We start from the raw sequence: 20,043 nt of genomic DNA on the forward strand, positions 1-20,043 counted from the left end.
CATATGTATGATGTAGATATGATGTATTTTGCTTTCAAAACATTAGGAAGGTATAGACCAGCCCCTATTTGTAAAGTTCTGTCAAGATAAATTTTGTATATAATGCACTGAGACTATTATTTTACTGTATTTAAGCAAGTAGTTTGGCCTCATTACTGCCTGCTCCGTATGCCATGGAACACTATGAAACAGCAGTCTCAGCCATGAAAACAAAAGGGTGGATGGTATGGGATGGTGCTCATGTGATAAAAGTGCTGCCTAATATTTTAGACATGTCTTTTATCCATTTACTGGCTTTGTCCTAAATTCTTTGCTGCAAGAAAAGTTCCCTTGTTTCTAGGAAGGAACTTCCAGTGAGACTATGTTTTGTGAAGAATATTATTACCAGCATTCTGTAGCTTGAAGTCCAGCACTAGTAAACACTTAGATTATCTAAGATTTCACTGAGGAATACATCAGACTTTGGACTGAAATCTGTCTTCTCACCATCAAGCCCTATACCTCAGGTATACTGTCCCTGTTATGGGAGGTTACCTGGTTAACAACTCTGCAACCATTGTCCAGCTAGCACGAGTCACTCTCCAAACACTTTAGTGCCAATAAACCACTCAGCTTTACATGCTTGTACAGCAAGAACTTCAGAAGGTTTGTTTACATGCAGATGCTGCACCCCTTTTCAATAGAACTTTGGTGGCCATTTTGCAGTGTCAACAAACCTAATTTTCCCCTCTGAAGGTGAGGCAAGCTGAAGTTTTTCATTTGAATTAATGTGCAAGATTTTAGAAAGTGGATAAACAACAGCACCTACCAGAGCTTTCTGTGCATTAGAAGAGGTTTTTTGTATCATCTTGTATATCTTTTTTGTTTTCTGAAATAGAGTATCCATGTGCCTCAGAAGTAAGTTATTTATAAGTAATCTTGCAAGGGAATCGGACACGGAAAAGCAAATAGCTGCTTCCAAACGTTTTCATCAATAGGCTAGACATCTACCTACTGAACTGCAATGAAGATAAAATTAGGATGAATGCTAATGGTAGAAATCCTGCATTTGTCTTACTACCAAGTAAAGCACTAAAACTGATTAATTTTTGTTTAAAAATACCTGGTATTTCCATCAGTATCTTAAATTGCATGTGGTGTTTCAGCAACATTTAAGACACACGTGAAACACATGGAACCAGGATAGATGGATCACAGAAATGTAAACTATATCTTTTCTCTTTTCATATTGACAGTCTGAAAGTTGACATTGCTATGTTTAAATAACTATGTACAGTTTATTTAAGTGGGTTTTTTTTTTTTTTCATCAGCCACATCATTGCTTTAAGGCAAAATAAGATAAGAGCAAATAGTTACAGATGCTTTATTTATGAAGGATTATATGTTTATGATCAGTCAACTTTGAAGATATGACCAAGTCCTTAAAATTGTAAATGGAATGTAATTGCATTGTTGGATGGACCTTGTGAAGTAACCTCTTGGAGTAACATTTTCTGCTTAAAAAAACAAGCATAAGACATTATAGTTACTAATGTGTCAGATCTTCATTCTTCCTTGCTTTTTTCCTTCCTCATTTCTTTTACATCACCTAAATTAATTCTTCATACCCTTCTTCTGAAGTTCTGTTCTTCTGTCTTTTTCTTCCTTTAATTTTCCTTGTCTACAGATGAGAACTTAATTATACCTATTGAAAAGCTATCATGCAAAGAAAGGTTGAATGAAAAATTAGAAGATCCAAAAGGTAATTTACAGCAATTATAGCTTGGTTCTTTGTACATTTCCTATTTATGTTTTACAGTTTCTTGTAATAAAAAATATTACATTTACAATGCAGGTTCCTGATGATTGTATACTGCCATTTTCAGTTACAATCTGTTTTGTCATACCTTGCTTTCTTCATTATGGCTTCTCCTGGATTCTTGGAACTCACTGTGCTTTAAAAGGCAGAGAATATTTTATTACCCTAATCATAACCCATGCAGGTCACTGGATAATGTTGAGGAAGTTATCCTAATGTAGCACATGCCTGTCCCCTCAGGGATGGCTTGTTCCTGACAGCACTCAGGACTTGCACCTTTTCCTGCATTTGGGTTCTCTACCTGTTACACTGATCTTACAGTGTTGTGCTTGCACAGGTTTTGGTGGAGTTACCTTAGAGTAAAAGGGAGGAAACTCAGGATTCCAGGCTACCTAGTTTGTGCCTTATAGTTCATCTGCTCTGAAATTATCACAGAGTTCTGGGAGTGTTTGTGTGAAGAGGAACATTATAGGATAGGCCAAAGATTTAGGAGACAAAAAAACTGGCAAAGCAGATAGTGTGTTTTACTGTAACTACCACTGAAGCCGTGATGAATATGCTCACACATGATAAAGGTCAAAATTAACTACTTGGTATAGCCTTCTACTTCATAAATTTAATACTACTGAACACAAAATCTTACCACTAGATAAAAGCATTTCTCTCTAGACATTGTGCCAGCACAGTCTTAACATTGTCCCAAGTGATGACAGACATGAAGATAGTGAGGGATTTTCTTGGATCAGGGAGTAAATATTGTAACAGATCACTCTTCCACTGAATACTAATTTCAGAACTAATTTTGTGTGTACATGCACGGTGCTTCCCAGCTTCCAGATAAGGACACTTTTGTCAGTCTTCCCAAGGTAGTGCTGCTTTAAAGAAAGATCTGGACCAAAACTAGGCATAAACAGAATTATAACCAGGGTTAAAGAGAGAGGATAATTGAGTGACTTTTATAGCAGGCCTTCAACCGTGGGAACTGTCAAAGTCAACTTCAAGTGGTGCACCACTTTGCACGAGAGACATTGGATTCCATTATTTTCAGTAGATTTAGGCCAAATATTTTGAGCACAAGAGTAGTACTGAGCACTCGTTAAACCAGCTTCCAGTAAAGCAAGTAGATGTAAACAAAAGGTAAGATCCTACATTCCTCTGCATCTTTCCATGTGGTCTTAAGTTTAGTGGAAGTAATAATGAAATGTTTATCCTGCTCTTCCTCTTTATTCCTGCTGAATTTCTGTCTGCTAGTGCTGAAAACGGACCAACTAATAAACAAAGCAGAGAATAAATTCAATGAAAGAATGTTTTTCAAGAGACAAGCACTAGCAAGTTTTTAAATAACACTCATACTTGGTACTCTCGTGGTACTGCAAATATAATTTGAAGGGACTAGAAAAAGTAGGCAGTGTTTTCTGAATGCAGCTGAAAATTCTAAAATTCTGTAATGTCAACAGGAAATCCTGGCTTTGTAAGTAGTGGTGCTTACAACCCATCAGGACTACACACCTCTTCTTTCCACAAAAAAGAAGTTGGATCAGCTGGACAACGGATACAGCTAGCACCTCTTGGTGCACCTGTATTAGGTAAGAAATATTCTTTTGCTACTCATATCCAGAACAAAGAGAAATGTTCATTTTCCATGCTTCCTAACAGATGTATTAGCCCTTGGTATGGTTTTCCTCAAGTTTTGTAAAGAAAATTGTAGGGCATAAATTCTTCTTAATACAAGTGAACTGCATGTAGGTGCCTAGAGGCTGTCCTGATAGTTAGAGAAAACTACTGCTACTAATATTTGTTAGATAAGAGAGAAAATAATTATTAAAAGTGCAAAGAAGATTTGGACCATTAAACTACTGTTCATTAGTGGTGATGGTCTAAGCAGAATTGTAGAAACATATAACTCCACAGCTCTATAATGGTCATGTAGTTGGCAGTCCATTCATTTGTTAAAAACAATGTGAAATCTCTTCTGAATGTAACTGTTCCTCTGCAGTATTGGTGACATTCTGAGCACCTTTTTCATTGTCATGTTTCTGATGCAGAGAAGATGAACAGCAGTGCTTAGGATGTAGGGAGAAACTGGTTTGCAAGTGAAGATTTAGAGCTGTTGTCCACAACCAGCAGCCCACTTCTCTGGTTACTTCAGAGGAAATAGCAAGGCCCTAAACCAGTAGTGAATTGTTTAACCAAAGCATCCATGGCAGACCAATCTGATACGGTCCTGCTTAATAATGTTGTCTTTTTGTTGACAAGCTCCTTTGAGTTACCTCTTCTCCCTAAGAACTTCCAAGTGGCTTCAGAGAACTAGAGCATGAGAGAAAGAAGGAGATAGCGCACACACACACATATATATATGTGTAGATATATATGTGTGTGTGTGTGTGTATATATATATATATAAATATATATAATATGCTTAGATGTGTGCATATTCTATTCAGAAACCCACCAAGAAAGGCTGGGGCTGCACTTAATTATCTTATTGAGTCACTGCTGAAACACAATTGCAAGAGTTGATTTGTCACAATGCATGGATCAAGAAGTTCACAGGAGGACAAAATCTGCAATTCTCTCTAGACTGCTGTGAATAGTGCAAAAAAAAAATCACATGTGGTGTTCCAAAGGAAGTAAAATTTACTGTTATCTGTAATTAGAAATGGAATGTGTGTAGTAGAAGTCAGAAAAGCTGGCAGATGGAGGTCAATTAAGATACTCTTCTACCTCCAGGAGAAGAACAAGAATGTTGCTTAAACCACTCGTATTTAGCTTAAAGTCTTCAGAGTTGTATGGAAAGAGAGATAAGGACAAAGGAAATGGCAGGTTTTATCTCCTAGATGTCAGTATTTGAATATTAACATTTTTGGTGACCCTTTGCTTTATATTATCCAAAATGTAATAAGTTATGCTGTCAATTGTTTTTGCTCTTTTCACTTTTTTTGTTAATTTTTTTTATGCCATAATTTAATGTAGTATACAAAATCCCTTTTTCTGAAATACCAGGAAAAGTGGCCTTTATTGCCAAGATAGTGTAGACTGGAATCATACTTGCTGGTGAAAGATAGGGAATGCCAGCCTACAATAAAAATAAAGTATTCAAAGAGGTGGAGACCTGACCCCAAATATCAGCTCTGTGATGTTCCCCCTTTTTAAATGTCTTGATCCTCACCTGTTCCTTAACAGGTCCAATCCACTGCTGAAAAACGCTACCAAAACCAGGTGGTTTTCTCTAACAAACAGAATAATACTTAGGCACCAAAAAAACCATCAATTTAAATGTTAAATTTTGTTTTAAAGAGTGTCAGTACATAATGAGACTAAAACATAAAAGTAGGAATGGAAGGGGCAGGAACTACCTTAGGAATGCTAAGGAAACAAGGGTAAGGTGTAGCAGGAGTCTGAATAAAAGGGGTCCTGGCTGGCTAATTTTAAAGACTTGGGAAAATGGTTGAATTGGTCATGAACATGAAGAAATGTCAGCCCCTGCAGCAGGGCAATTACTTTAGTTGCATGAAATTCAAGGAAGTAGCAACTATCTGAAGTGTCAAAAGGGGAAATCTGAATAGGAAGTACAGGAATACAGTAGTGCCCTACTGCTAGTGCCTGAGATCAGGTGGGTGCCAATATTGAGAGAGAAAGAAAGCCCCCAAACTTAGAATAAATCCTGTGAAATTAAGGGAGAAATGGGAAATGGAGCAAAGAAGACTTGCCACCAAGTATACTAGGAGTTCTGAGCTAAGCAAGAGGGGAATAAAAGGAATAAAATCTCAAAAGGAACAAGAGGGTCTCCAGAAGCTGTCCTTCAGGCTAAGCTGTTTAAATCTTAATCAGCTTATCAATGCTATAATTACATGCTTTTTTAAACATTTGAGGTAGAAGAAAGAACACTTTCATACTGTAGCAGTTTTGTAATAGGAGATACAGAGTTGTAGGCAGTTGCATCAGTTTTTCCACTGAATTTCATTCTCAGCATTTTCTTGAGGGATTGCTGCAAAACAACTATTCAGTATGTGAGAATAATACACACAAACTATTGGAAAAAATAGCCTTATCTGAAAACAAGCATAGACAACAAGGTCTCAGGCACATGATGTGATTCTTGAGGTTCTCCTGTGTGGGGCCAGGAGCTGGACTCTATAATCTTAGTGGGTCCCTTCCAACTCAGGATGTTTTATGACATACAGGAGACCAAAGCATCCTGCTGCATTAGCATCCTTGAGGTCCATAAGTCATCTGTAAGCTCTCATTCTTTTCTCTGTAGAGGAGTAAAATACCTTTTTAGTCATAATTAATTCTAAGTTCTTATTCCTTGTAGATTATTCCTGGAAAAACAAAGTTGCTCGTCCTCCATTACCAGGTCCTACTTTCAATGCAGCAACAAAAAACATGAGTATCTTTACTCACCCCCCAACAATTCAGCGAGTGCATGGAAGAACAGACTGGGTGGCCAAGTATGGAGGAAACAGATAGAAAATACATCCTGTGTGGATATTACATGCTCTGTGTTCAGTTCTCCTGCACTTGGAAACCTGAAAAAGCCTATTTGCTCCAGCTTTTCTTAAGACTATGCAACAGTAAAGAAGAAAAAAAGACCTTGCGTTCTATTATTTGTATAGTACATATAATACCATGTAAAATACTGGCTGTAAAGTAGGATGCAATGAAGTATTGTACAATACATATTGCCAAAACTAAGAAGTAGATTTCACCTGATGTTTTCTATAGATAAATCTCCTGATCTCATACTCTTTGGAACAACAAAGGATAAGGTTGTTCATCCAGTGCAACATCTGCTGCTGGAATGTGCTTGAAGCACACAGGCAGCACAAAGAAGGGCTGAAGCAGAGCAGCACCAGGCTTCCAGGTGTGAGGCTGGTTCCTTAGCATGAAGACAAGAGTGAAAGCACAGATCTGGCTTTGTGAAGAGCATCAGTGTCCTGCAAGGATTTCAGAACTCACTAAGAGTTACTCAGGGTCTGTAAGGTGTAAATATTCATGTAGCAATGAGAACTGAAACCCTTGTAGTAGGACATAGGCAATCCACTGATATTACACAAGGAAGGTCTAGAAATCTGGCTGATAGAGGGCTATTGAATGATACAGCAATATGGGAAAATAGTTAAACAAGTACTGAATACTACTTACCAGGTTGTAAAGTAAAGCCTAACAATCAGATTGTGCTGTTTTAATTAACTTATTGCCATTTTTTGTCAAAGATCTGTAAAGATTTATCTCTGGTCTGTCAAGGGAGTGTCACAGTGACCTTTTAAAGAGCCAAATAACTGCAGTCTGTCAGTCATTTTAAGGGTGAATTAGCCAAAAATGCGTAAATTATCACTAAACTCATGTTCCTGTATGTCTTTATTGGGTGATTGGACTAAACTACAGAGTTTGAATAGGCTACATGAGGAAGATTATTGATCTGTTCTTCAAAGACATTGCTTTCTGTTTTAGATCTTAAAGGCCAACTTAGGTACCTGAAAACACGGACAAAACTTTAATAATTCAGTATGTCAGTGTTTATATGCTCATTCAGTACTTTCCCCAGCTTTTATGCTAACTTATATAATAATATTGCCCAAAGGACTTTGCAATGTACAGTGAATTTTTATTAGGATATTGAGCTGGGCTACTTCTTTTAACAGCTGTATTTAGAATAAATGCTTTAGACTTTATAGTAACATTAAACTTGCCATTTTAAAGTAAAGACTGAGAATGCTCTTTTCAGACATCAAGTTGTTAATGATGACTTCAAGCATTTTTAAAAAATAAATTTATTTGTATGGCTTTTATAAATGGATATTAAACTTTAAACTCCTTTTGTGTTATAATGTATGGGTTACATTAACTTCCTGAAAAGCAATTTAATCTAAAACAGTTGTACCAAAAAGTCAAATATTTTGTTAGGAAAATTGCACCGAAAGTAAACACTACTTTTTTTTAATACTGTAAGAGCTATGCAAGGATAGGGCTGTCTGGTTAGTAATGCACTAGAGAGTTTAATTCAATTGCCACTGGTCTAGGATTAAGTATTTGCCATTCCCTTAGTAATAAGAGATGTCCCTATGCTGCATAAATGCATCTTAAATTAACTGTACAACATATCTGTAACTTGCTATGGCAAGGAAGGACACCCTCAGACAGTTTGAAACAGGCATAAAAGCTATGATTTTATAATTAAAAAACAAAATTAATTACTCATCTCTTGTACAAGATGCCAATGACAGTTAAAATCACAGCCTGGTCAAGGAATTAACTAATAATGTGCTGATAACTCATGTGTCTGAGTCACCTGAGAGAAGAAAAATAATCAGCTACTGTTTATGGCACTAAATATGGTTAGAAGAAACATGCTGTCCTTGTTGCATGCTAATCAATCTTGAAAGGGCTTTGACATAACCAGATCAGTCTTTACTTGTCCACAAGCAAAGCATGACAGCAGTTGAATAATTCTTGTTGCAAGCAGCAAGAATAGGCTAATGGGCTTTGTACAGTCATTTAACTCTGATTCATTGGTACACATTGGACTGTTAGTGCAGAAATGCTTAAAAACATTATTATATGCTAATAAATTTTCAAAGGGATACAAAGTGTGTAAAACTAAGATTTTTCTCTTGTCCCTTTGCCTGTATTACTGCTGTTTATCCTGAGCCTGAGTGTTCTACTACAAGTTCTAAATTACTTCTACCAGCAGTTCTCAATTCAACCTATTACTTTCCAAAGCTCAGGAAACAGCAGCAAGGATTCACACTTTAATCTAAAAGTATAAAAGCTTACCAGTCCAGTTTTCTGCTTTCTACTGTCTTTATTCTGTTAAAGACAACTGAAATTTAAATTCACCAGTTACCTGGCTTGAGACCAGCATTATACAATTACAAAACTGCTGGGTCATGGCTCTTCTCAGTTTATTGCAGGAGATGCATTTATGTTTGCATCCTACTCCTACAGAAGAAAACTGCTTCAACAGTAATATGAAGAGGCAAAAAATCCTCACCATAAAGCAGTTTAAAGAAAAGTGTCTTAAATGCTAACATCTGGCTTACTAACTTTTTCAAATTAGAACAAAGATGTGGGGACACCTACCTACCAGTGCTGGGTCCTGGGCTGGAATTAGGCACTTAAAAGGGTGACATGTTAACAAACCATCTGCTGTCCTGCACACCCCTTATTGCCATGCAGAGAGATAGGAGAGAAATGTAAATACAGGTGACCACCTGAAGCTGAACTCTGCAGGGTGATGAATAAGGGCTGTAAGAAGATGCTCTGGGTACAGTTGCTCATCCAGATCTGTCTGTGCTCAAGCCAGCTCTAACCCAAGCTGTCTGGCCTGGGACCAGGCTGCTGAGACTCTTGCTGGAGCTGTACCCATTCCTGGCCACGTCCCTGCAGATCCGTAAGCCAGTCTGACTGACCTGGCATCCCGGTTTGACCTCAGTCCTGTCTCATCCCTGTGACTTGCCTGGCCAACCACCTCCCTGCTGGCAGAGCCTGGCTGTGGCCACTGGCCCAGCTCTGCGCCTCCTGCTCACGCAGCACGAGGTCACTGCCCTGCCTGTGCTTCTGCGACGAGGGAGGAGGGAAGGAAAACCACAGAATGTGATCCTCATGCCAAGGTACTACCCTGATACTCAGAGAATTCTGAGCAGCCCCAGAGTCTCACCAATCTAATGGACCATCCCTCTCAGTATCAGGCACCAGGATCTGTGCAAAAAGGGACATAAGTTAAATGTGACCAGAAAAGGGATGCATTACCAGTCATGTGTATCTTCCAGGATATTTCTCTATGGAAAGTTTATAATGATTTCAGGCATTAAGGGAATTAACTGAGGACAAAGGCTGATCAAATAAGCCCTTTGGTCTTTAAATAAACTTTCATACAGTATTTTCTAAATCTAAAATATATTAACCTCTCAGAATACAAAACAAAACCATAACAAAACAAAACTAAAAAAACACCAAAAAAAACACCAAAAAACCCAAAATAAAAAACTTTAATATAATACTTGTCTGAATATGTGGTCTGTATGCTTTTGTGCTGTCACCTCTCTCCCAGTTCAGATTTTTTTAATTTAGAAGTTACTAGATTCAGGGATACAATAGATTATTTATACAATTCATGCTCACAAATATATCCCGACACCCTGCAGGAAAGGCACCAAACTGTATCATCCAGATGAACAATTAGAGACAAAATAACCTGTGTAGAACACAAAAGTTTGCAAGAATAATTTCTTGGTTTATTAAAATAACATTTTAATAAAGCTGTGCCTACAATTCAGCATTACCTAATAAAGCATATTTTTAATTTATGAGTAGTAATCTGTAAAAGTAAAATGAATGACATACAGCCGAGCTTACAAATGATTGCAAGTCATGGGTATGCATTTATTGCATTACAGCAGAGCCTCAACAGCTGGCTCCATGATTGTGTTTTGTGGGACCAGGTTCTAACATGCAGTGCTGGGAGAACAAACTCCCTGACTGACAAACACTGTGAACAGATAAACTGGCATGGAAAGGGAGATGGAACATCATAAGCACGTTTATTGTATTAATTACTAGTAACAAATCGGCAACTCCTCTCTCCTGGTTTTAGAGGTATACATGATTTTAGAAGGACAAGTTAGATGTGCATTTAAGCTTCAATCCTGCAACTGTCTGAATGCAAGGGCCAGGAGGTCTTTGCTGACACGAAGCTGCAGGAACAGAAGCTAAACTATTGCTATACTCATATTTTTTTGCTTGCTTTCAGTGCAGCAAATGTTGACAAATACCATGACAAGGGCTCTCTATGTCAATCCTTTAAAAACACAACTCACGTGCATTAGGATATGAAAAATACAACACACAGGTAGCAGTGCCTGTTACACTTATGTGCAGCACATTTAGGCAGTTGCATTTTTGGGCTTCTCAGTCATGTCTCTTCAAGTCACTTGATTCAGACTTATGGCTTAATAGGTTTTTCCATCATCTGCAATCCAAGCCGTCCAACCATCAGTAAACTGTGGAACAGAATAGTTGTTATAAAAAGAAGGAGGTGGAGGCAAAAATCCCATAAAGAACAAGAAGGAAGAAAACACTGACATTTCATTTAGCCGAACACCACCACAAGATTTCATTTTTCACAGAACTTATCATGTTACATTTTCAAAACAATATAATCCACAAATAAGCTAAATAAAATGGTTATTCAGTAACACAGACAAGAACAACAGACAGGTGGTTACCTGGCACCAGCAATTATCCCGGGCATTGCCTTTTTGGAGTTGTAGAATCTCATTCCCATAACAGTAGACAAGGTGCCAGATGCCACTGTTGAAAAGAAGCCCAGTCAGAGCCATTTCACACAGAAATGCCAGCGCAGCATTGCCACACTTGGGCACTGAGCAGCACCAGCCAAACACACCTACACATACAGACAGGAATGCCTCCCTCTGTGAGTAAAGCAGTTTGATTTTCTTCAGCATCAAAGCTGTCATTACAACCTTCTCAGCAGCTTTGGTAAGCACACTCCACTGCTCAGCAGAAGTGAGGAGATCTCACCAGGGTTGAGACCACAGTCTGATCACCCACAAACTCTAATCCTCTGAACAGGTCACTAGCTCTCCCTCAACCCTTACTTGCAAAGAACGATTATTCCCTCGAACACAGGCAGGCTCAAAACTGCCAGAAAGCTGGGGTGGTGACAGTATTCACTATGTGGGAGGTAAATATTATTTACAGTCCCCATTTCTCTGTGACATTCTGAACTGGAAAGTGGCAGTAAATACTACAACTAGAAAGAAAACAACCTCACTTGAAAATATGATTAGAAAACAGAAAACAATCCAAAGGATCAAACTGAAAGAGCTATTAACATCTTAGACGTGTGCAGATTATTTTTCTCTAAGTGTAGAAAAGGAATCCCATCAACATTTACATGAAATTTACAGAGCCATTGTTTTTTTGAATAAGAAAGGGAGGTGAAAGTGTGGTATACCTTTTTCCAAAGCCTCAAGTTTGTTTGCATCAGACAGGGTAAAAGGTATTCTAGGGATACTCTGTTAAGGTTCTGTTTCTGCATTTCTACTCGTAATGTACAGGGACCAACTTACAGCTCTGCAGGAGCCACAGCTGCACATCACAAGGAGGGCTGAGGAGGGAGGGAGGGATGGATGGATGGATGGATGGATGGATGGATGGATGGATGGATGGATGGATGGACTGTCACATTACTGCTTTCAAGAGGTCCATCTGAAAACACTCCATGCACCACATCAGGATATACAAAAGGTGTTAATTCCTCTTCCATGACACTGCCTATAAACCCATGCCAGAGATGCACAGCCACTCCTATAACATGCCAGAGTGGAAGGACAGTTCACAAATGGAAATTGTGCTTTGCACTGAGCTGCATTTTACGTTTCATTCCTTACTGATGAGGATGGTCCTCTACAGTGGCTTCATAAAGCCTTTCAGCACATTAGTCCTATTGGTTTAAAATAGTCTTAAATCACTGTAAAGCTATAGTATCATAGCACTAGTGACAATATGGAGTAATTGCAGAGCTAGCAGGATCCTCAAGAAGTTATCTAGGATACCCTAGATCAGGTACAATCAGTTCCTGATAGTGGTTTAACCAGATATTACACTCCTGCAGCAAAGGAACTCCCTGAGGTTCACCTGAGTGCCTCATAATATTTTCCACAGTGATTTCATCCTTCTCCTTCCCCTGAAGAGTTAACTGCAAGCTTAACACCCACAACTTCTTGTAAGCTCTACTATAAGCAAGCAGAATACATCACTGTCTCTTTTCTTTTACATGCTGTTTCTTCCAGATGGTATGATGCATTGGACTATGTACTGCTCCTCTGAGATGCCTGTGCAAACCAGGGTTCCCTAAGGCCACGTAGCGCCTTTCACACTGTTGTCACTATTGCAAAAATAGTGTTTATTCCACCACCACAGGCTAAGAACGCTGCTTCGCAACCAAAAATTTTTCACGTATGTTTTTTGCACCTAATGTGTTGGTGTAACACATTATCTAATCTGGCAGAGGAGACGGTGGCAGTTTCTCACCAGCTCTGGATTCACACAGGACAATCCAGGTCTTGGACCCAGGAATCATGCTCTTAAACAAATACTTCCTGCCTGTGGGCAGGGGGTCCTGCCACCACTTACAACATTTGTATAGGTACAAGGGCACAGGGCAGCTGAAACATGCTAGAAAACAAAAAGGTTACTGTTCCCAGCGCCACCAGTAACACTCAGTACTCGGCTGCCGAGCAAACTTACCGAGGGAAAGCCACACATTCTTTGGATCTTTGGACTGCTGGTACGCGCCGAGTCCCGCTAAGCCGCCGAACAGAAGACCGGCAGCCAGAGACGGGACGCTGCCTTCAATAAAAAATAAAGCAGTCAGCGGAAGAACACACGCAGAGTCAGCCTGCACACCAATCGAAAGCACTTCGCGACTCCCCCGTACCAGTCAGTAAATCCAGAAAACCAATCTAACCACAGCATTAGGGCTGAGGGGTTTGGGGTGCACTTTGCGAGCACCGTTTCGTTGTTTGGTGGCAGCAAGGACTGAGCGGGACTTGAGGGGTCACTGCCGGCGGCGGCCCCGGAGCGGGGCGGAGCGGAGCGGGGACTGCCTGCGAGCACGACCGGACAGGGACAGCCACGGCCACCAGCACCCACCTGCCTTGGCGTAGCCCACGACGCCTCCCGCCGCCACCAGCGCCGCGTAGCCGAAGCCCAGCCAGTCGTACTCCATCTGCGGGAGAGCCGCGCTCGGCAGCGCAGCACGGCGCCGACCTTGGGCCGCCCTCCCTCCGGCCGCCCCCGGCCCCGCCCGCGGCCGCCCCGGGGCCGCCTCCCGCAGGTCCCGCCCGCCGCCCGTGACGGCGCCCGGGGCGGGCCCGCAGCGGCGGCAGAGCGGTGGCGGTGGTGCCTCGGCTCCGGGAGGGTTTGCTTGGTTGGCTGCCCATCGTTAACGCAGTCGGGAAGTCAGAAACGGAGCAGAAAACACCCACCGCTCCTTTTCCTCCCAGGCTCGGGCTCGCCCCGCACTGCCAGGGGGCGGGACGGGGAGGTTGCGCTCGGTCCGTAGCGTCTCTTCCGCGCTGCGGCTCCCTCCTCGCACTCTGGCCGTGCCCTAGCGTGGGGCGCTCCCACGGCGGACAGTTCTGCACGAAGTGCCGCATCGTAGGTCCTTCCACGGGGTGCAGTCCTTCAGGAACAGGCTGCTCCATCGTGGATCTTCTGCGTGGTCGCAAGTCCTGCCAGCACGCTTGCTTCGGGGTGGGCTCCTCTCTCCGTGGGCTGCAGCTTCAGCTTCCTCCGGGGCATGTCCACCTACTCCAGTGTGGGGTGTTCCGTGGGTCGCAGGAGGATCTCTGCTCCCTGAGCTGGAAGGGGTTAGCCCACCTCACCGTGGGCTGCAGCACGGGCTGCAGGGGAATCTCTGCCCTTGCACCTGGAACACCTCCTGTCCTTCTTCACTGACTTTGCTGTCTGCAGGGCTGTTCCTCCAAAAAACTTCTCATTCCTCTCTCCAGCTGCTGATGCTGCTGTGCAATAAGTTCTTTCCACTTCTTAAATACATTTTTACGGAGGTGCCACAATTGTTGTCACAAGTTCAGCTTGGCCAGCAGCGGGTCTGTCCTGGAGCTGGCAAACTCTGCCCAACGCAAGGGTAGGTCCTGGTGTCTCCTCCCAGAAGCCAACCTTGCCCTGGAAGCCCAATCCAGATGTCAAAAGAAGGCATCTGGATTCCTCGGCAGCTCTGCTGAGGATGCCACACACATGCGTGCAACGGTGGTGTTCTGCTACAGGGCACAATCCCCAGCACCATGCAGCAGCCTGCCCAGCACGGCACTGGATGCTGTCCTTTGCCCTGAAAGCAGGCTTGCTAACTGGTGCCCAGTGCCAATTCACTCACTGAGACAGGTATTTCCATCTTTCATTCTAGTTTGCACAAGTAGAGAGCTTGGTCTGCTCACTTATCATCGATACTTTATACATACATTTCAAAAACTAATTGCACCATTTATACATTTTAACAAACTAGGGCAGAAACATTCACTGGTGACATGACTTTTCTATAATTGCTACTTGACCCCCTGTCCATTTGCTAGTTATATCTCTTGCTTCTCATGCTAATCAGTCCACAGGTGCAGTTCTCTCCATTTTAGTTTAAGTACCTAATCAAATCAGGTAGAAAGGTTTAGTGTTACCTACTTAACGCCATTGCTTTGCCTTGAGTGCCTATTTCTGGGCCTATTTCTAGTGCTTGTTTCCAGCCTCTTCGGGTGCCCCTCACAATAATGAGCCAATTGTTAATCATTTTTACGAGTGAGCCTTCATGCCCACATAGCAAACCACCACCATGCTGGCAGTCACCAGCCATGAGACAGCAGGGTTTGTGAGACAAAGACCTTTTCTTGGATGATCTCCTGTTACCAAAGGTCTGAATCTTCCCTGGATTCCTAGTGTGGGAGGGGGACAGAGATGGAAAGCAAAGTCATAGCTAGAGGGTGGCACTGTGAATCTGGAGCAATTAAAATTGGTCTTTGTTAAAATCCATTGAGAATGATTTGCAGAGGGTCATCAAAAGTGCCCCTCTGCTGTGGAGTAATGCCAGTAAAACTTTTTGAAGCATGATATCAAGCTGTTCATTAGATGTTTGTATGATCACAGGCTGGTTCCTGGTGAAAGCTGAGGGTGTTGATCTACTCCTGCACATCACCACGTAACACCTTATCATGACCTCTGAATCAGTGTGTCCTATTGGGTTGATTTTCAGACCATCCTTCATTATGTTTGCAGCATTTTCATTCATAGTTTGGTGCTGCTGATGTCACTGCCAACCTCACAGCTCATGTAAGTCAGAATCTTTGATGCTTTAAATGAATTAGAAATCAGTGACTGCCTCAGAAGCCAGTGAGCAGAAAATCCAACTGGCTACTTCAGTTTTATGCCTCTTGTGGCTCTGCTATCATTTATTCATGGATGTCAATGCTTCAGCCTTGCATTTATAGGTTTCAAAATGATGGGTTTGTGGTAGCTGTGTGCTTACAAGTTCAGTGAGACAAGTTTGAAGGATAAGGCAGAGGAATTGATACAGCCAACAGAGGAATGGTATATGCAAGAGAGAAAACCAAACCAGACTGTAAATTCACTTAAGTGTGCTTGGATTTGTCTTTGTTCTGCATCTGTGAGTGTCCCTGGAAGTGTTCCAGGTCAGGATAGATGGGGGCCTGATGTAGTGAATAACATTCCTGCCCATGGCAGGGATTTTGGAACTAGATGATCTTTAAGGTCCCTTCCAACCTAAACCATTCTATAATACCATGATTCTGCATACACATTGCTTTCATTACTTGAGTGAAGTTGAAAGACGAGGAGGTACAGATAGAGGAGCCCAAGCTCTCTCTGTGGAGTTGCACCACAGCTGCTGAACTCAATCATTGCTGTTACTGTTGTGCAGGTCAATCCTTCCTTAACATCCTTCCTACCAGACACCCCTCCAGTATTTCATCTTTCCCTTTCTTTTACTGCTATTTCAAGGTAACACCAGTACAGTAAGGTCTCACTGGTTTTGATGCAGTTCTTCAGTTTTGCTGCCAGAAGTCACTGTTTTGTCTCTTCTACAGTGAATAACTCTATTGTCCTTTTCTGCAAAAGCAAAAAAATGATGAGGCAGGTGTTGCAGTCAAAAATCAGTCACACAGTGAAAACAGATTAATTTACTTACAGAAAAGCATAACCTGGATTAGCATTCATGAAAACAAAACAAAACTTAAAAAAAATCTTAAATAACATATGAACAGAAATCTGTGATGTTTTTGTGGATTCTTACTTGAACAGTAATATAACCCATAATGTATCTGTATATCCATAACATATCTGTATTTCTTCAGGTTCAGAATGCTACGTGCCATTATATCCATAAGTTTCAAACTGCCAAGCTCATTGCTTCTGCTGCTGACTGACATTTTCCTATTCACCTCTGGAGTCTAAACAATGAAATTTGATGTTGTTTGTACTCTGGGCTACTTTAAATACTCACGCAACAGGGTGAGAACAGCTTTATTTTATTTGGGATTTTTCAGTTTGGGAGAGATATTCAGCTTATTAGACCAAGGAGGGGTTGGGCTGGTCCCAGACCTCTCTTAAGTCTCTAGACCTTCCTAAAACTCCCTATTTGAAATACTTACTCACTCTGAAATACTTCTCTCTTCAGCTCCCTCCATGACAGCAAGATAGCAAAGCCCTCTTCTCCTCTCTTCAAAATACTAAACAGAATTTTTTCTCTGGAGGAAACATTTGGTACCTTTCTGCTGGAATCTGCATCATTAGGTGCTGGCAGCCCTAAAATCAGAATAAGCTGACTGAGGCAGATCCTGTCTGTTCAGAACCTTCCCTGCGGGTTACCAGCCACGCTCCAGGACATATAAATGTCTTGTGTTCCTGTTACAGAACTGCTGCAGTTTGCAATCCAGTTTGTTAAAAGACCCTGAAATTAGTAATGTTTTCATATTTGGTGGTAAACTGCTGTTATTCAAGAAGTATTCTTTGAGCCATCACTGCTTGCTCAGAAGAAAGGCAGGAGAGCAGCACACAGTCTCCCTAGATTCAGGCATCCCAATGTTTACCACTTTTGTGCAGCTGACTGGGTCACTCAAGAGTGCTGCTAACATGCCATGTGAATACAACCACAACTGCTAGAGGAATAAGCATTCATAGGTTTGCTTCCTTGCTTTGTTTTTAGGACATGATGACTGAGAACCATGACTTTTGTCTTCTGTTTGCCACACCAAAATATTCTCAAGCCCCAAATTTTTTTCTTTTTTTTCTTTTTTCTCTGCAGCATTCTTGGTCAATTGTGTTTATCAAGAGTTTGAAGAAAAAATCTTCTCAGATGTTGGATAGCCTTCCTCTAGTGGCTGTTACTGTGGAAATAAAATGGGGCTGTGACCAAGCACAAAGCTGTGTTTGCATCAACTACTATATGCCACAAAAATGAATAAACTTGGGAAGAAGTCTTATGCCGCACCAAGACACAAAACAGAAACACTATGTTATTGCCAAAGCTTGGTTACTGCTTTTTCAGTCCTGAAAATACTTATCTTCCCCACTTTCCATCTCCCCCTCAGTGTCCCTACCAATCAGGATGGTCTAAGGACACTGGTAAAACAAAATCTGCATCTAAATTAATTTTTTTTTTCCAGTTCAGTTAGTTGGTCAAGTAAGACAAATATGTAAACCCCTGTTTTTCAGGCATGGACTCCTGTGCCTGAAATGCTATCTGATTTTTCTAAGCAGGCACACCAATACAGTAAAGGATCCTGTTTGCTATTACAAACTTTGTCCTAAGAGATATTTAAAGAACAGGTATGATCTGGGAAATGCAGCATCTTTATTCTATTTCCAGTAGTCTTCTGTTATTCTCTGTAGTAAATATCAGTATATTTGACAAAACCATATCTATATGTATAGCCAGCAGTTGTATTCCTGTTTTTAAGATCTTGCTGATTGTGATTCATTACACTTGTCTTTTAGACACAAAAAGGGCTAGGAATGCATGGCTGCATTCCTTTTTTTGTAGGAAAAGATAGCAATGACAGGGTAGCAAGACAAAAGTTGGAGCTAGAAAATATCCCATTAAAAATGACAGAAATGGAAAGCTCCTGTAGCTGCAAAAGGAGCTTTGCCCTGGTGTCTCCTTTTGGATCTCTCATACTTTGGTCTCCAAGTCTTAAGTGATTTGCAGGCACTATGAGGCAACCCAATCCAAGCTGCATTTATAGAACATCCCTAAAAATCCTGTCTCATGAGTTTATGCTCTGACACAGCAGAAATTCAGACTGCTACTACTATTCTCTTGACTGCTTTTAGTGATGTTGTAGGCTGGGGTGTTGTCACCTAAAAATACCAGTTGAATTTCCTCTGGCAGTGGAGAGAAACCAATACTTTTAGCCACACTAGATTTTCCACAAATTAATTCTGGATGCTATTTGTGTATTTTTGCTGGTTTCAGTATAGTTGTGTTGTGAAATTACTGTCATTGAAGCTGACTGAAGTTCTCAATTTTTTTTCTCATCAATACAAATAACTACGCTATGGATTAACGATCCTTGAAATCAAATATGTGTTGCTAGCACAGGAAGAAAAAATAGAGAAAAATGTACACAATACCATGACAACCTCCATGCCTCTCTTCCGTACCAATCCACTTCACCACTTCCACCTCCCCATCACATGCTGGCTATGGATCCTTGGACTTCTGAAACTCAGTAACAGAAAATCAAATAGTTAGTCCCTTTAAGAGCTTTGTGTTCAGTTTTGTGTGCACTCTGGGGCCTTTCTCCACAGAACTGGGGTAAAATGCTTTGGAATACACATCAACAGGTGCCTGGCTGCTAACATGGTTTCTTCAAGTCAAGTTTCTTCGCTGAGAGCAGCTTTCATGACACAGAGAAGATGTCAACACAAAAGACCTAAAGATTTCATTTGCGAAATAAAATCCCTCTTCTGCAGCAGCCTCAGTATGATACTGCACATAATCATTCATGTAACCTTCCCAACCAGCACTGCCCTCCAAGTGATATTTGAACACTGGGCCAATAACACATAGTACCTTCACATTAATTTAGTGGTAAGTACTGGATTTTTGCTTTGCTTTTTGTTGTTGGTTGGTTGGTTGGTTGGTAGGAAATGGACTAACAGAACAAATTCAAGCATGACATAATTGGAAGGAGTTATTGAAACTCAATTATAACCTATTATGTTATATAATAATAGATATAGATTTAGGCAGATCACAGGACCTATCCAGGATATAAATGGGTAGGAGTTTATCCTCTGCTTGTCACTAATTATCACCTTCTGCAAGCCCAGGTTTCTCAAAGTCTCGTTCAGCTTGGTCTTGAACACTTCCAGGGATGGGGCATCCACAACTCCTCTGAACAGCCTGTCCAGTGCCTCACAGTAAAGAATTTCTTTTATATTTCCAATCTAAAACCATCCTCTTACAGTGTAAAGCCATTCCCCCATATCTTATCCCTACATGACCATGTAAAAGGTCCCTCTGCAGCTCTTAGAAGGCTTTCTTTAGGTACTGGAAAGATGTTCTAAGCTCAACTGAGAACCTTCTCTCCTCCAGGCTGAACAACCCCAGCTCTCTCAGCCTGTCTTCATAAGAGAGGTGCTCCAGTCTCTGATCATCTTTGTAGTCCTCCTCTGGCCTTGCTCCAGCAGGT

The 20,043-nt window shown here is 41.1% G+C and overlaps 2 protein-coding genes across 2 annotated transcripts in view; one reads left to right on the top strand and one right to left on the bottom strand.

Moving 5' to 3' along the window:
- MAK (male germ cell associated kinase) overlaps positions 1-9,800 on the top strand; it is a 31,431-nt gene extending 21,631 nt beyond the window's left edge. Inside the window, exons 13-15 of the mRNA XM_021534463.2 lie at positions 1,667-1,741; positions 3,256-3,384; positions 6,114-9,800. Coding sequence (XP_021390138.2) covers positions 1,667-1,741; positions 3,256-3,384; positions 6,114-6,268 — 359 coding nt within the window. The 3' untranslated portion in view covers positions 6,269-9,800. The remainder of the gene's footprint in view (positions 1-1,666; positions 1,742-3,255; positions 3,385-6,113) is intronic.
- Positions 9,801-10,013: 213 nt separating this feature from the next.
- Positions 10,014-13,640, bottom strand: LOC110472625 (transmembrane protein 14C). The gene is made up of 4 exons (XM_021534476.2): positions 13,478-13,640; positions 13,073-13,174; positions 11,026-11,110; positions 10,014-10,800 (listed from the first exon to the last, which is right to left on the bottom strand). The coding sequence occupies exons 1-4, from the start codon at positions 13,551-13,553 to the stop codon at positions 10,743-10,745; spliced, it is 321 nt and encodes a 106-aa protein (XP_021390151.1). The 5' UTR covers positions 13,554-13,640; the 3' UTR covers positions 10,014-10,742.
- Between the last annotated feature and the right edge of the window lie 6,403 nt (positions 13,641-20,043).

This window comes from Lonchura striata, chromosome 1, assembly GCF_046129695.1.
Source record: "Lonchura striata isolate bLonStr1 chromosome 1, bLonStr1.mat, whole genome shotgun sequence".
NCBI lineage: Eukaryota > Metazoa > Chordata > Aves > Passeriformes > Estrildidae > Lonchura > Lonchura striata.